Source organism: Henckelia pumila, chromosome 4 (genome assembly GCF_033568475.1).
Source record: "Henckelia pumila isolate YLH828 chromosome 4, ASM3356847v2, whole genome shotgun sequence".
NCBI lineage: Eukaryota > Viridiplantae > Streptophyta > Magnoliopsida > Lamiales > Gesneriaceae > Henckelia > Henckelia pumila.
The window spans coordinates 70,684,036-70,702,041 of record NC_133123.1 but is presented as its reverse complement, the minus strand read 5'-3'; the positions used below and the strand labels follow the sequence as shown (position 1 = coordinate 70,702,041).

Here is an 18,006-nt window from a genome sequence, read left to right as displayed (position 1 = left end):
AGGAAATTAAAACTTGTTCAAATGACCAAAGAAATTCCTAGATTTTAAAGAGAATAAACAACTCAAACAAGCAAAACATCTGAAATAATTATGCCACATGTGTAAGGATAATTATGTTTAAAACTCTGAACATGTACAATCCATGTCTACATATTTATCTCCCGACACATGCATGGCTCTGTGTGGGGTTTGTGTAGAGGAGGAGACTCTGTGTGGGGTTTGTGTAGAGGAGGAGACTGCTTCAATTGTTAACCATAAAATCATCACACTCCACATTGACCTGCCCATTAGTATGCGCCCCACCATTTCCTGAAATCACACATCCGATGCACAAAATATTTTTTTTTATAAGAAACTAGAATATTATTTATAATATAAATTAAGATTAATACAAGTTTTAACAAAATATTTTGTGAAACAGCAAAATACTTGAGTTGTTACAGTTTATACTGTTGCAACCTAGCAAACAGAGAGAAACACTACCATGTCAGTTATTAAATACTGTAAATTGTTTGATACCGAAGTAGTTATTAATTTTTACCAGGAAGAAACTAATGTAAAAATGCCTAACTACCAGTCAATATTTTTATATGAATGTGGAATTCTGCTGCATTCTGGAGCTGGAGAACAAAGTCTTAGCCAGATATGTGGAGTATGATGAATTTATGGTTAACAGTTTATACTGGTGCAACCTAACAAACTGAGAGAAACACTATCGTCCAAGTTCTGATGAACAAAACCTTATGTTCAAGGAACTCCAGTGCCTGATGTTGGGTATATACAGCTTCCTTTGCACAATCCTGAATCGAAAATATAATACAAAGTAAAATTCAGAAGCCACATTTTTTATTAGAAACAAAATTCATTAGTAACTACGGGAAAGTATAAAAGACATCATTCGAGTATAAACTTTCGAGATATTTAAATTGATAAACCAAGTTGCTATCATTAGTATTTCAGGACCCATGATAAATATACAACTCATCAGATGCTTGAAGATTCCGTTCAACTTCTTTTGTATCCAACAGACAAGGATACCCAGTCAAATGGCTCCAGCAGAAAACTTCATAGTTTTAGAAAGGCCATCAAACCCAAAATATTGCTGGACAATTCTTTGAAGAGAAATGATAATTTGTTCCTAGATATTGACCTTAGATTAGATTGTCTACCTCAATTGAAGGGAGTAGCAGTTCACGCTAAGCCAAATTGTGTACCTCAATTGAAGGCAGTAGCAGTTCACTATAACGAGGGTCTCTTCCAACCATTTGAACAACCTCTTGATCACTCTCCATACCCATAGCCTTCATTACTACCATAATAGGAACCTATGAAAGATAAGGCAACCACAGAATGAACATAATGACAAGAAACAGAACTACAAAAAAAGAGGAGAAAGAAAGGACTTGAAAAGACATATCAACCTTGCTTGCAAACTGATTCAGGTACAAATATATCTTCTCTTTCTCCATTTTTATAACTGTTTTGCTCTTTGTTGTCTCCGTGCTGCTGGTAACAGAAGCTTGCACACTGCGAGAAAAGAAACAATCTGTTAGGAATTCAATTCAAGGAAATAATGCCATCATAAAAGACAAAATGGGAATTTCTAAGGTTAAATGATCTTTAAGTGCTATGATAAGGAAGAAGGTTTATTCCTTTATGCAACATTTCACATAGTGGATCTTCAGCATCTACAGACAATTCCTTCAAAAAAGATCCAAGAAAGCTTTCTACATAATATGTTAAAAGTTCTTTTTTTTTTTTGTAGGAAACGAGAATATATTATAAATATAAAATTTAGTATTACATATACAAAAAGCGGATAAGATATCCGCATACGGAGCCCGTTTAAGTCAAGACAATATCAACAATATATTAAGCTACCAATCTCTGACCAAGTCTAAAACCGAAAATGTAGCAAACTCCTTATGATTCTTAATCCACGTAGAAGCTCGTGGCTTGATCTTGTCCCAACACGTTTCACCCAAGTCCACTATATCTTCAAAAATTACATAATATGTTAAAAGTTCTCATCAACTGCGAAAAAGCATTGTGTGACAATGATAACACTGAGCTACATTCTCGCACACCAACTTAAACGGAGATTCTGTGTATGTAAGAAAGAATACAACTTATTTACCCAGCTATTACAGGACCTATTAAAGAAACACTAACTACGTTCTAGCTGGTAACCTTAAAATGCAGTAATTGGCACTATGCAGAAACTTAAAGAAGGAAAAAAAAAATTGTACTTCAGAAAAAATAAAGTAAAATCCACTGACCATCCCTTTTTATCGGTATCGATGATTATTCTGTTCTTCGAAAGTTGTTCTTGTATCAAAATCACCTAAACCAAGATTATATAAAATCAGCACCAAGCTAACAAATTCCAATAGGCAAAACATCATTCCGTAGGTCAAAAGAGATGCACTAGTCAAGATTATGTTTAATGTGAACGGCAAAAATGCTTGTAAGTTGGGTCAGAACATGTGACAAGGACAGGTATTCATTGATAATTAACTCAACACTGACAGCTTAAGACATTGATACCCTGAAAGTTTATAAGGAAAAATCGTACAACAAATGGAGTAACACCATTTCTTGTCCTTTTTTTCATAAGAGTAACACCATTTCTTGCCTTACTAGAGTGTGTAAAAGAAATTGCATATATTACACAATGCCATTAAGAGTAACGCAAAAGGCTCTCACACAAAGAAAGCGAGCAAATCCATCCCTGATCCAATAACAGTGATTTTATCTCATCACAAGACCAAAGATGCTGAGATATCAAGATCACACAGCATACGTCCAAGAAAATTCAGAAATGTACTCGTAAAGTATAATACACTGTTCTAAAAAGTGTCGCCTAGACACTAGGTGGTTGTCATCACCCCGATTTTTAGACAGTTGAAGGTTTTGGGTGTTGTTACATTAATTGGTTGTCTAGCCGTCTAATCTCCACTTAGGCTGCTCAAAATTCGCCTAGACGGCCGCCTAGATTAATATATAATATTTATTATTTGTTTATAAATTTTAATTTTTTAAAAAAAGATTATTTGACATATTTGCCCATCAATTTGTATCGGATGAAGACAAAGAATATGTCTAAGTCTTTTGAGATTGAATTCGATAGAGAATAATTATTTGAGAAATAATAAGATGAACAAAAATAATTAGATATTTAGACTAAAAAAACAACTCCTGAACATGTGAATTCGATAAAGAGGAATATTAAAATAAACAAGAATAATTAGATATTTAGGCTAAATAGAAAATACCGCCTAGACACCGCCCGCTTACGGCTTTTTAAACATTGGTATAATAATGCTCACACTATGAACATGTCAGCAACATCCAAGTGAAGACGAATGAAGAACAAACTATGGAAAAAAAAAAGTTGATAACCAACGGTAAGAGCATCACCTTCTCCGTTCCTTTGATGATAAAATATCCACCAGGATCAAGTGGGCATTCACCTAAAGATGATGGATCACAGAGCAAACAATTATCAAGACAGCAAAATTTAGCATGCAAATGACTCTGACTTCTTATAACAATGTGCCACAATTTAAAATCGTTTTAGCAGATTTACCATATTTCGCTAGTTCTTCTTCATCCTTCTCATGCAAAATGCAACAATAACTTCTTAACATGATAGGCATTCTGCCTATAATGACATCTCTCTGCCAAAATAACTCAAAGGAATTAATATACGAGTAATGTCAAAAATTGGCGAATCTGATAAGATATCACTGAGATAGGATATTTAATATTTTAAATAAATTGTCTGATCAAAAAAAAATATTTTAAATAAATTTTAGACAGATAGGGTTTTAGATTATTAGGAAAAATGTGCCTAATCTGCTTTATATGCATGTGTGATTTGCATTCTGTTTCTCCAAGAAATAAAATACTTTCCTTCTTCCCAAATCTACATGGTATCGAACGGGTTCAATCAATGCTCCTTTCCATGGTAAAAACAACGATGACAGGAAGCATTCATAATCATCCATAGTTGATCAGAGAGCTCCTCCGACGAATCTTCTGAAAATACCCATTCCATTGTGTCGGCCCATCCATCTCTTCTAGCGAGCACTTTCCTCAGATTCCCAGCCTACAGATTATTGTTCACAAACTCAACGGGAAGCATTACCTCGAGCGGGCACAACCCATGAAGCTTGCACTCAATGAAGGAGGAAAATTAGGGCACATGACAAGGGAGACAAAACCTCCTGCAGATACCGATCTGAAAATTCTCTTATCATCGCTTGGCTTATTAACTCAATGGACCCAGAAATTGGAAAGCCTTACTTGTTCATACCCATGGCCAAGGAGGATTGGGACGCTGTCCGAGACTGTTATTCTGATTTCGAAAACTCATCACAGATCTTTGTCATGAAGACGAGACTTTGGCAGTTAAAACGAAGTGACTGAAGTTACAGGTTATTACAATAAAATGGTTGCTTTGTGGCATGAATTAGATCGATGTTATGCTGATAATTGGGATGACCCAAAGGATTGTGCACGTTATAAAAAGGAGGAGAGTGATCATGTCTATATGTTTCTTGCTGGCTTGAATCAAAGTCTAGACGAAGACCGAGGAATAATTCTTGGCCGAAACTCTCTCTGCCTTCATTGGGCGAGGTATTTTCTGAAGTCCATCGTGAAGAATCTTGGCAAACGGTGGTGCTAGAATCCAGAACCAGAGGGTTCTGCTCCGGTGTCAAAGAAATTTGAATCTGATGGGGACAAAATAAAAAACTCAGGATGTGAACACTGGTAAAGCATGGCACAAAAACTTGAAAATTGTTACAAACTTCATGGTAAACCACCAGATTGGGAAAAAAAAAAAAGAACACTGGAGGACGACGGGCATTTAATCTGCCACTGCCAATTTTGAAGAGAATCAAATCAAATCAGAACCAGCTCCATTCACGAAGGAGCAGTTAGAGCATCTATACAAACTTGTTCAGTCTCCAAGAATGTCTGAAAACCCATCTTGTTCTCTAAATCAGACAGGTAACTGCAATTCATCCCTACTTAGTGTCGCACCATCCTCTGTAAACCCTTGTGCACGTAATAAAAAGTCAAAATAGCAGATGGTTCTCTTCCTGATATAGGTGCAGTTGGATCTGTTAAACTTTCTCCCAGCCTAACTCTTCACAATGTGCATCATGTTCCAAAGCTTTCATGCAACTTATTGTTTGCTAGCAAAATTACCCTTGAACGTAAATGTATTTAACTTCTTTTCTTCATTTTGTGAGTTTCAAGATTTGAGTTCCGGGAAGATGATTGGCAATTCTAGGGAACATGCTGGACTCTACTTTTTTGGAGATGGACCCATTTCGAATAGACAAATTCGAAAGGACCCAATGGTTGTTTCAATTCTGTTTTTAATTCAAAGGACAATGATATGGCATTACAGATTAGGTCATCCTGACTTTCAGTATTTAAAGCATTTGTTTCCAATTCTTAGGTCCAAAGCTTTGGCGGAGTTGGGCCTCGTTTGGGTATCCCCGAGATCAACTAGAGATTTATTCGCAGAAGATCTGGGTCGTGATCTAGATAGGTAGTCCATTGTATATGTTGGTTGGAAAACAATCCTTTTCTCGATCTCATAATGATGGGGGAAGAGACAAGAAGTTTCGGACATCTTAGACTTGGGGTTATTTGAACCTCCCAAAATGTTGTTGTCTCCTTCAACCATAGTTACACCTAAGATAGAAAATGAGGCACCAGTTGACAGGACAAGTGTGCCCTTAATGCCATCACATGAAAATTGTGATGTCGATGAATCAAATAGCGAGGTAAAAAACACAGGGGGTGATACCATTTGACATTGTCCATTCATGACGGGTATAATTCAAAAAGGGAAACCTGTTGATCCTCTGCATAATCATAACTCCACAGGCTCTCCAGGTAATACTCACATCGAATCTGCACAATTTGTTCTCTTTATATCTGAATCTAGTGGATTTTCTGGCTTAAACATGACATTGCTCTTTGAAAGGTTGTAAGGTCATGTAACTGTCATGGACTCAAACACTGCCATCCAGCCCATCAAGCAAAAGGGTCAAGCAGCAAAGCCCAACGACATAACTTACCAACGATTCAGTAATGGGAAATTCAAAAATAGACAGTAGAGGATCCTGCAAGATTTTACTAATATGATTTTATCCACTTTCCTTGTTAAGCATTAGATGGAATAATTTCAGAATTTAATTATGCAGTAAGCCACGCCTTACCTAAATAAGTGGCTCTTCTTTTGTATTTAAATTGCTGATCGATTAATAACGTGGATCAACTTGAATTCCAAATAATCAACTCTTGCATGAGATCGAGGGGTTCTCTCAAGGAACGCGCCCCTATATTCATTCAAAATAGGGAAACAAGGCAGAAAAACTCACAAACCAATCACTGATCTAAACGATCTACCACTCCATCGCCCTATAACTAGATCCGCTTCCCAGGTTCATAACAGTACCAAACACCACTTGTCCAACTATATATCATATAAAAAAAACTCCAATTTTCGTGTTTTTACCTCAAAACTCTGTTGTTTGGAGATTCCTAATAGTGTGCAGGATGCTCTAAAGGTTCCAGAGTGGTGAGAGACCATTCTCGAGGAGATGAGAGCTCTTTAAATAAACGGACGTGGGAGATGGTTGATCTACCTAGAGGAAAGACAATTGTGGCTGCAAATGGGCGTTTACAACAAAATACAAGTCAGAAGGGTCACTTGAAAGTTATAAAGCGAGATTGGTAGTCAAAGGATTCACCCGGACATACGACATTGACTACCCAAAAACCTTTGCTCCTGTAGCAAAGTTGAATATTGTGATAGTCTCTTGTCACTTGCAGCTAACTTGGATTGGCGCTTACAACAATTTGATGCGAAAAATATCTTCCTTGATGGATATTTAGAAGACGAAGTATAGGCGGATACACCTCCTGGATTCGAGGGGAGACTTGTTCAAAAGTATTTAGATTGAAGAAGTCCTTGTGTAGAGTAAAGCAATCACCGAGGGCTTGGTGTTACGGGACAAACACTTATAGACCCAAGCACTGATGAGGGAGGGCCAACAATGCAGGCCCAACAAGATAATACCAAAAGTTCAGAAAGTATATCACAGAAGGCCCAAGGAACATGTGGGAAGAGACTGGTAGTTTGTTATGCATGTGCAGGGGGATAAAAGGGGAGTGGAGAGATGTAGTGAGGCCGAATGTTGGTTGTTACGTGAAGTCTAGCATTGCTAAGGCAAGTGGGATACTCCCTCTTGAGTGGAGTAGTAGGAGTTTCATTTTTCTGTTATATTCCTTTCTTATTCTGCAAGATTACTGGGTTCAATATCATGGGTTCAATATCATTGTTAACATTCGTAATTGTTAAGATTTTTCTGTTCTCTTCATTATACTGTATGATTTTGAGATATAACTCTTGGAGTTCTATCACTTGGTTTGGGAGATTTTCTCAGTTTGCCAAAAATCAAGGGTGCACACAAAGGCAAGCTGATCATACTATGTTTACAAAAAAATTCACACGATGGAAAGGTGGTGTTGATTAGTTCATGTAGATGAATCCTCACCGGAGATGATCTACTTGAAAAAAACAGACTAAAGAAATCGCTAGCATTGGAATTCGCGATCAAAGATCTGAACCTCTAAGAGACTTTTAGGAATGGAGGTGGCTCGGTCAGGGAGGGGAATCGTTCAATTGAAGCATGTTGTTGATCTGCTGGAAGAGACCGGGAAGAATGGATGCAGGCAATCAGACACCACCATTGACCCCAATCAGAAACTTGGAGATGATAAAGAAGGCGACCCAGCGGACATCTCTCAATTTCAGAAATTGGTTGGGAAACTTATTTATTTATTTATCACATACACGACCAGATATCGCATTTGTTGTAAGTTTTGTGAGTCAGTTCATGCATACACCCCATGAGAGACATCTGAATGTAGGTATTTGGAAAGAACATTCGGGATGGGGTTGTTATTCAAGTAAACTAGACATAAGAATATTGATGCTTACACTCGTGCATATTGAGCATGTTCAATCATTGATAGGACATCTACATCGGGCTATTGTACATATCTTTAGGGCAACTTGGGTAACATGAAGAAGTAAGAAACAAAATATGGTTGCAAGAAGCAGTGCTGAAGCAGAGTATCGTGCTATGGCCCACAGTGTTTGTGAGATGTATTTGAAGCAAATAGTAGATGAGCTGAAGATACCAATAGGCATGCCAATGAAACCTTATTGTGATAATAAGATTGCCATTAGTGTTGCTCAAAATCCCGTCCAACTTGATCAACAAAGCATGTGGAAATTGACAGGCATTTTATAAAAGGGAAGCTTGACAGTGGAGCTATTTGTATGCCTTTTTGTTCCAACAACACAACAAATAACTTACGTTCTCACCAAAGGATTGCCGAAGTCAATGAACTTTGAGCTTCTCGATAGCAAGTTGGGCATGATTAACATCTATGCACCAACTTGAGGGGGGTGTCAAATATTGGCAAATCTCATAAGATACTATTGAGATAGGATGTTTAATATTTGCGTTTTAAATTTTAGATAGATAGAGTTTTAGATTATTAGGAAACATGTGACTAATTTGGTCGTGTATGTGATAAATAAATAAATAAATAAATAAGTTTCCCAACCAATTTCTGAAAGAAATGGGTTTATCATGGGTGATACCGAAATCTACAAATGATCTATTTGCTGCAGACTTTGGAGGCTTGTTGGGTAAAAGTGTTAAAAGTATTCTGGGAAGTAATAGTGCATTGTGTTTGTTGGTCAGTGTGGCTAGCTAGAAAGAAACAGGAGGATTTCTGAAGACGAAGAAGAATCTTTGGGAGAGTTATGGGACAAGATAAAGTTAAGAGAACCTACTTGGATTCATAAGATTACAGATTTTCAATCATTTGCAGTTTCAGATTTGTATAGGGATTGGAGTTTAGTCTTGGGTTGGCTTATTTGTGGTTCACTTCTAGAATCTTTTTGCGGACCAATGGTTCGCAAGTTGTAAATTTCACTCTCTTTATTTATATAATAATATAATCATTTCCTATCAAAAAAATATATATGTACATGTAATCTAAATTCTATTTTTCCATGAAATAAAATATTATTCTTCTTCCCAAAACTACAACTCTACAAGTAATTTATCCTTGATCGTGTTTATGCGTCACAATTGTCAATATCCATCAACATCCCATTAATAAACAATTTCTCACTGGAAATCACCTTCATTTGGGTCGTCTTTGAGCCATGGCTTCCGGTGATATATTCTATGTTCACGCAGATTGGAGCAGCATAGCTGGAATTAAAGGCATACATAAACAGAAAAGTTAAGATCTTGAAATGTGAAGTTTTTCTCATTTCTACAAGAAAAGAAAAATATCAAGAGTACGAACAACTTGGTACATTCAAATTTCACTAAGGATATCAAGAGGATGAACAACTTGGTACATTCAAGTTTCACTAAGGAGTGAGAAGTGCTGCAAAACAAAGTTAAAAAGGTATAAAATTGTGTCTGAATTGATGGATTTGAAATGATGAAATTTATTTATCTGTGATTGATTTAAAACTCAACCGGGATTCAAAACTTGCCGTAGATGAGTATCATTTGAAATTCATTCATCAAATCCTTCCCCAAATCAAAGACATACCTTCAAATCAAATCTATCAATTTAAATGCAACTTTAGTTAATATGGGATTTAATATTTGAGCCAGATGAGTGGTCGGTGCATGGATATCTCTACCTCCCAATGGAAAATTTTCATATATTATGTTGGCTCAGAGATTAAACTTTAAAGTTTTTCATTCTTATATATCTTAATGTTAGCCTTCATTTCCATGCACTTTTAGAAACTCCTTAAAATAGTTGTATCTACTTCCACAGAAGTAAAAATAAGATACAAATGTTCAGCAATTTAAAATAAATAAATACTAAACCTATCGCTTCGGTAATCTACATAACTTTGAACAGTAAAAAAAATATTTCATTCTGAACTCTCTTTTATTCTCATAAGATCATGCAAAAGGCATGGAATAACCAAAAATCGTGAAAACAACCATGATAAAAACTGCTTAAAAGATCATTCACATTTTTGTTTCCTCAATCACTTCTTTCCCAGCATTACTTCTGTTATAATATTTTCCGAGAAAACAAATAACATGATTTTTTAGGCTCGAGGAATCTAGTTCATCTGCAAAATTTAATGTTCATGCAACAACTCTCGAAAGCATTCAGAAGATGTACCCCTTTGATTACCTGTGACAGGTCCTAATGCATACAAGATAATAAAGTAAAATAACAATCAACACGTACGTGATGTCGGAGAGTCTGCATTGGTGGGGAGTAAGTTTTTCAGTGACACCGTCTATTATTACTGATGGTTCACCAATCCAAACATTTTTGTATCTACAACAAATGGAATAAAATAGAGTAATGTTAAAGTAGCTGAACTGCTTTCACCAGCGTCTAAAAGAGACATCTTGAAGATAAATGAAATCATATTGCACAATGATAATCACAAGATTTCACCTTAGATAGATACTTGGGTCTATCGTAGAGGTAATTAGATCATTAGCTTGAACAATCTTTTTTATCTGCGTCCTCACAAAGAAGTTAAAGGAGTCCAAATGTTGTTTCACAAGACCTCTCACCTACATTTTTTAATAATCAAAGATATTACAACCAGCGTAAACATTGCAATGACGACATCTATTTTCTCGAAGCACAAGATGATAAAATAAAATATAAATCCAAACAAAATTAAATAACATGTCTTGTAGTCTAAATTCCAAAACTTTTGAATTGTATAATGCATAATCACAAAACATATGTGACCCCTAAGGCTCAAGTTGCAAGTTGTTCTATGTTATTTGAATGAAGTAATAATATTTTTAAAGCTAGATGCATAAAGATAATTATTTCATATAGTATAATATGTAATTTACAAGTCATAAAACAGCAATAAATCAATCAATCATAGAGAAGAAAATAACTACTACCGGCTTAAACGTGAGAGGTGCAAGTGCCCAAAAACTAGGCTCAAGATGCAAGTAGATGCGAGTAGATGCGAGCACATTAGCAAAATGAAGTGCACCTGAGGCCTGAGCATGCTATTTAAAAATTGTGATGTATGACACAACAATATGCCAAAAAGCATGTAATACTAATTTAAAAGACATTAAACAACAATATATCAAACAGTATTCACATAAATAAATGACTATCAACTTCGATTACACTTCAACTACACAATTACTTCATTTTAGATGCATGTAAACGTATCGTGGTCTGGGTAGCACCAAGATGTTTGTTTTACGCACAAAGCATGCACCATTTTGAAGAGGACTGACTCTAGGCATGTCTCCAGGCACAAAGACTAGCCACGTTAAGTCCTTCAAACTAGATCAACCTTGTTGGGTTTTAATAATCAATGATATAAAGTACACCGGCAACCAAAAATATGTCACACCCCAAGTTTATTCTTCATTTTTTAATAATATATATACTTGCATAGCTAAAGTAACTTAGAAATAACTAATCAAGTGAATTTCAATAAGAGAAAAAGATTTAACTTTCAAATTCTGCTGGATATCAAAATAGGGGAAAAAAAGGAGGTGAAGATGTATACTTTCAAGAATTCTGGAAGTAACTGATACTTGTCAACAGCCGACTTCACTGGTGCGGCAAGGGCCTGCTTGTCGAATTCCAAACTATATTCAAATAACATATTCAAGCCATAAGAAAAGGATATCATTTTATAGCCCCAAAAAAAATAAAAACCAAGATTATTTTTTTGTAAATAAGCTTGTACGAAATTATTGAGTTTACCCTTGTGGCAAATCATTGAGCAAAACAGGGTTGCCTCCTTTCACTACCATTTGAAATTCAAATTTTCAAGGCCCAAAAAAGTTGGAATTAGAGGAAACCGGGGAAGCAGTAGGAGAAAGAGAGCCGCGGCGGAGAGGTGGCGGCGGTTCAACAGCGGGGAGAAGAGACTTAGTTATATGCACGGTAAGGGTGGGAACGGGTCTAGTACGGGTTTCGGGTAGTTCGGGTCAGTACCCGATTAGTCTCGGGTTGGTTCGGGTTTTCTATTTTTTGAAAAAAGAGAAAAGATGGATACAGACTACAAATTAGTAATATATACACGAGTTGGGATTTTCGTTTAATGCTTTTGGACACATGTTTGATGTTTCACACTTCCCTGAGATGAAAACAAAATGAGACAAAAGTTAAGGGTTCAACACATGATATATGTTATAAACAACGGAATTCGAAGACTGAACGAAAGAAGGTTTCTACTTTCCAGCTAGTTGCAGGCTACATTATTCAACAGTAACTGTATCAAACTCACCTGCACATTATTTAAATCTAGTGAGCCTAGAGGCCCAGCATGATCTATATTTAATAATGAATACTACTAAATAAAATCACATACAAGCATATATCGTATATAAAAATAACCTGAGGATTTTAATGCATGCATAATCGTAAAAAAAATCTTATGCATAAACCACGTCGTAAACATAATCATAACATAAATACGTAGCATAATCATGGCATGTTACAATCATAAAAAATCTTTACTGTGGGTCATATCAGTGAAGTGTAACCTAATTCAATTGATCAATCTATAAACCAATGTACGTGGCGGCGAGGGTCACCGAACCTGTGGGGTTTCCCTACGCCAACTATGCCTCGTAATCAAACCTCTGGGGTGCCGAAGGCTCATAATCATGAGTGGAAAGGTCATCAGGCCCGGTATCCCGACCTCCAGTCCCTTATTTGTCACAAATCACATCAATTATCCCAAAAATATTTTTCTTCACATGCCATTAACTTAACATAAAAATATATGCATGAATCATGAATTAAAAATATTATTTTTACTTAAAACTTTTGCCCGTAAATATATATTTAATTTTTTTATATGAAAATAATATTTATTTCAAATATTACCTATACGTCTATTAAATATATATTTACGAACTATTTAGTTTGTCACGGCTGGTTCGAGATGCTGCCCCTTAACTTAAGCCCTGAGACTAAGTCTGATCCAATTATAATTTAACTTAGACCCTAATATTACCTTAAGCCCAACTACTTAATTAAGTCCACTTACACTTTAGGCCCAAATATTTATTTCCTTCAAAAGCCTCAAATTAAATAATTAATCTTAAGCCTTACATAAATTTTCTAAGCCCAAAGTGGGCCTAACCAGTTAAACCCAGATCAAATATGTTGGACCCAACTAAACTTAATTAATTTAATAAGTCCACTTAATTATATTCCTAAGTCCAAATTAAATAAATGAATCAAGTCCAACATAAATCTAGCTAAAGCCCAACGATACATATCTCCACTAGTTAGACTCCTAATTAAATTGTTGGCCCAAATGAAATAAATGATCCGAACCCGACCAAACCTATGACCCTAATTATTTTGACCCGACCCGGACCCGGACCAACTACTCACAACCCACACACGCAGCCCACTTCCTCTCCCTGCCTTTCCTCGCCCAACTCCACCTTAACTCCTCGGCCACCCAGCTCCGGCCCAACAACAAAATCGAAGAGAATACAATTAAGTACAAGTTTTATGTGAAGTTTAACTTTGAAAAATCATATAAACTTCATTTTACATCCAAATTGCTTGTAAACTAGCTAGTGGCACTTCAAAGAAAATAGAATCATTCTAAAATAGTGTAAAATCAGTATGCTACATAACCGGAAGCAGCAATGTGATCATACTCAGTCAGGATTTAGAACAGTTTGGCCTATAAAGAACAAGTGTATGATATGACTTAAGCAGAGAAAGATGTCTCGGTTCCCAGTGACTTTAAGAGACTTCGTAATTTTATTTTCACTTAGCATGTACCAGATTTTTTTGATTGCAACTAGAAGGCAGGACAGAAGAAAAATGGTGCTGTCAAACAAGAAGTTAAAGCAAAAAATCGACAGATACACAACAAAAATTAAATTTTAACACAGGAGACCAAAATCGCGAAGAAAAAGTCTACCAGATCAAATCCAATTTCAATTCAAAGTCTGGAATACAAATTTAAATTACCAAATAAACTGTCAATATAGAATCACAAGTCAGTCAAAGAGGATGGATATATAAAACGAGTCCAAAATGGTGACCACTCCACAGCTAATGTAACCGTTCTTATTTAGAGTTGAATACATATATATATATATATATATATATATATATATATATATATATATTCAGGTTAGCTAAAACAAAGAACTATTGGACTCCTGAATATGTCACCACTGCTTTAGTCTATGATTTTTTCATATATATAAATTAATTGTAAAAATTACCAGTCGACAAGAAAAACAAATAAATAAAATATCAATCTCTCTACACATTTGCGCATGTAAGTGGAACATCTTTGCAGTTCATCCTTTATAGAAAGCTTACATACCAGTTAGGCAGTTAAGAGCAACAAAAAAACAACACATGTGTGGCACAATATGAATTAAAAGTTTCCATAAATTGGAAACCCGATACACGACAAGGTAGAAAGTTTTAACAGACTCCTTATTTCTCAATAACAGTCATCAGTACAAATCTAGAAATCAGACACAAGTATATGTGTCATACTAAGCAAAAAATCTCCATAACCTCAAATGATTTCTAATCAAAATTTGGTTTAAACAGAGTATTAATTAAACAACAAATCCAAATTCAATGAAACTGAACGAACACCAATGCATTTTGTGCCTTGTACTACTACTACTTCACTAACACAGTGAAAGTACCCGAGAATTCAATCTCATCCCATCAATATTCCAAAATCAAAATGAGTCGAACTAAATCAACCACTCACAAAAAATTGGATGCAAAAGAGAGATATTTTACCTAATTTTTCGTAAAATCCACGCGAGAGAGCCTAGTTCAGATGGATCGTAGCTTGAATTCTGAAATTTTTTTTAAAGAAACCAATAAAATATGAAACAGATGAATTCCATCATGATCTTAGGCTAAAATAAAGGTGCAATTACAGAAGAGGGAAAACCTGAATTTTCCTTGACACGTCCAAATATTTTCAGAAACCTGCAGGAAATGAGTTTGATATATATGTTACAATAATAATATCCGTGTTCTAGGCTTCTAGAAATAAATCAGATTTTGATTCTATTTGTACATGATCTTGGGTTTCAATACAATTAATTTAAGCATAATAATAATAATAATAATAAGTTAGCAAGAAGAGCAAAGTGGGAACTGGACTACACATTAGTGAAAAAATGAAATCCAGATTTTTTAATGATTGTTTAAATAAAGTGATCATCGAGTAAATGAAATGAAATCATTTTTACGTGGAGATTTCAAGAATCAAATGACTAAATTAAACCCAAATCAGATCAGAATATCAATTTCAAAATGCACAAAAAAAGAATAACACAAAATTTAGAGCAGACATTTGCCATTTTATTTTCTTAATTTCTGCATAGTTTACTTCATCATTACGTGTAAACAACAAAGATTCATAATGTCAACTTGTAACCACGGTTTCCATGATAGGATATTATTGAGTTTCTGTAAGCTACAAATACTCACATTTGTTCAACATAGCCATCCATGTCAGAGATCGTTTTGGTGTTTAAAATATTTGAGTTTTAAGATCATTAGAGATATATCTTTTTATCTATCTCTAGCCATAAACTATATAAATTCTTCTAATTAAAATGCTTAAATTAATCATAAAAATGAATATAAATGATGCTACTATAATAACAAAATACACAAATCTCGAGTTATATATAAAGTATGAAATTCCATACCACAAAATCACCCTACTTTTAGGATACCCTTTCCAGACCAAGAATCAATCTTTTCAATTTTACCCTCCAACCACCGAATATGAACTGTAATCTACCAAGACAGAGTCTCTCAATAAATTAAATACATGTTTCATCATTATTTCTTACAAGATTTAATGCAATGTTACTGTTTCAAAACTGTTATGAAAAGATATAATAAATTGCCACATTCAAAGGAGAATTGCATTCGGCTCTAAGTGTAAAATGAAACGAAACTCCGTCGTCTTATTCTTCCAAAATTCATTCAACAAAACAACAAAAAATTCAAAATTTTAGAATTTCAACAAAATTAAAAAAAATTAACCTCAATTCTGCATCTTCCGAAGCCTTATAACAGGGGAAACAAGAAACACGATGCAAAACATTTAAAATCATGAGTTCAACATCACACACAAATGCTAGCACCGATTTTTCTCAACAAAACAAACAATATAAAAATCTAAACAGTGAGAGAGAAGAAATCGAACGTGCCTCTAAACCGAAGAACAAAAGGTAGGGAAACGAAGCTTGCGGCGACGCGAATCCGATTCCGTAAAAATCTTAAAGTTTTACTTGAGATTTCGTGATGTGTGTGCAGTGAATGGAACGGCTAAGGAGTTCCCCAGCTCTTCTTTCTTGAAACGCCGAAAAAAAATGGGGAGGGAGAAGGTGAGTTTATTATGTTAGGGATTGCAAAGTTGGACTTGTTAGATAATGGGCTTTAGGCTTTAGGCCTTTGAGGTTTAGGGTACTTGAAGAATAAAATTAGATACGTTTAGACCACTATCAAGATTTTTGGAGCAAACAAAAAGTAGATTTTCGGATTTAATAAAAGTCCCAATTTTAAAGTGTCCTATAAACCTTTAAAATATAACGATTTGTTAAAAAAGAACTTTAAAATATATTTATATATAAAACTTGAATTTTTATATAAAATAAATCTTAAAAATAATTATTTTAGGCTTTTAAAATTCTTAGGCCAAAAATTAAAATAAAATTTTATCGCGATCGATCACTGTCCAGTCTACGCGCTCAAAAATAATATTTTTCTCAAAAATTCATAACTCTTAAAATACTCGAATTAAAAATCCTAAATAAATTTAAAACACATAAACATGACAAAAAAAGTTATTTAACTCAATTTAATTAACTATTATTTTATTATATTTAAAATATTAAATTTTTTAATTATGCATACGGTTTAGCGTGAGCAAAATTCTAGTCGTTACAGCCCCAAAAACTAGGCTCAAGATGCAAGTAGATGCGAGCACATTAGCAAAATGAAGTGCACCTGAGGCCTGAGCATGCTATTTTAAAATTGTGATGTATGACACAACAATATGTCAAAAATCATGTAATACTAATTTAAAAGACATTAAACAACAATATATCAAACAATATTTAAATGACTATCAATTTCGATTACAGTTCAACTACACAATTACTTTGTTTTAGATGCATGTAAACGCATCGTGGTCTGGGTAGCACCAATATGTGTGTTTTACGCCCAAAGCATGCACCATTTTTAAGAGGACTGACTCTAGGCATGTCTCCAGGCACAAAGACTGGCCACGTTAAAGTCCTTCAAACTAGAGCAACCTTGCTGGACTTTACTAATCAATGATATAAAGTACACCGACAACCAAAAATATGTCACACCCCAAGTTTATTCTTCATTTTTTAATAATATTTATACTTGCATAGCTAAAGTAAAAGATTTAACTTTCAAATTCTGCTGGATATCAAAATAGGAGAAAAAAAAAGGAGGTGAAGATGTATACTTTCAAGAATTCTGGAAGTAACTGATACTTGTCGACAGCCGACTTCACTGGTGCGGCAAGGGCTTGCTTGTCGAATTCCAAACTATATTCAAATAACATATTCAAGCCATAAGAAAAGGATGTCATTTTATAGCCCCAAAAAAAATAAAAATCAAGATTTATTTTTTTTGTGAATAAGCTTGTACGAAATTATTGAGTTTACCCTTGCGGCAAATCATTGAGCAAAACAGGGTTGCCTCCTTTCACTACAATTTGAAATTCAAATTTTCAAGGCTCAAAAAAGTTGGAATTAGAGGAAACCAGGGAAGCAGTATGAGAAAGATAGCTGCGGCGGAGAGGTGGCGACGGTTCAACAACGGGGAGAATAGACTTAGTTATATGCACGG

At 34.9% G+C, this 18,006-nt stretch overlaps 1 protein-coding gene across 3 annotated transcripts in view; it reads right to left on the bottom strand.

Annotated features, from left to right (window-relative positions):
• The window catches only part of LOC140865895 (DNA-directed RNA polymerase III subunit 2), a 35,195-nt gene extending 18,668 nt beyond the window's left edge, over nt 1-16,527 (bottom strand). Inside the window, exons 1-14 of one of the 3 annotated variants that reach the window (XM_073270725.1) lie at nt 16,332-16,527; nt 15,053-15,090; nt 14,896-14,954; nt 11,854-12,229; nt 11,654-11,735; nt 10,555-10,676; nt 10,339-10,431; nt 9,251-9,323; nt 3,590-3,680; nt 3,421-3,473; nt 2,280-2,344; nt 1,422-1,527; nt 1,215-1,325; nt 741-800 (exon numbers count right to left, since the gene is read on the bottom strand). In XM_073270725.1, the coding sequence (XP_073126826.1) occupies nt 741-800; nt 1,215-1,325; nt 1,422-1,527; nt 2,280-2,344; nt 3,421-3,473; nt 3,590-3,680; nt 9,251-9,323; nt 10,339-10,431; nt 10,555-10,676; nt 11,654-11,735; nt 11,854-11,903 (906 nt within the window). In that variant the 5' untranslated portion in view covers nt 11,904-12,229; nt 14,896-14,954; nt 15,053-15,090; nt 16,332-16,527. Of the gene's footprint in view, nt 1-740; nt 801-1,214; nt 1,326-1,421; nt 1,528-2,279; nt 2,345-3,420; nt 3,474-3,589; nt 3,681-3,911; nt 4,438-9,250; nt 9,324-10,338; nt 10,432-10,554; nt 10,677-11,653; nt 11,736-11,853; nt 12,230-14,895; nt 14,955-15,052; nt 15,091-16,331 lie in introns of those variants that run through there. The other 2 variants (XM_073270727.1, XM_073270726.1) reach the window with 2 other exon arrangements.
• Nucleotides 16,528-18,006: the final 1,479 nt, after the last annotated feature.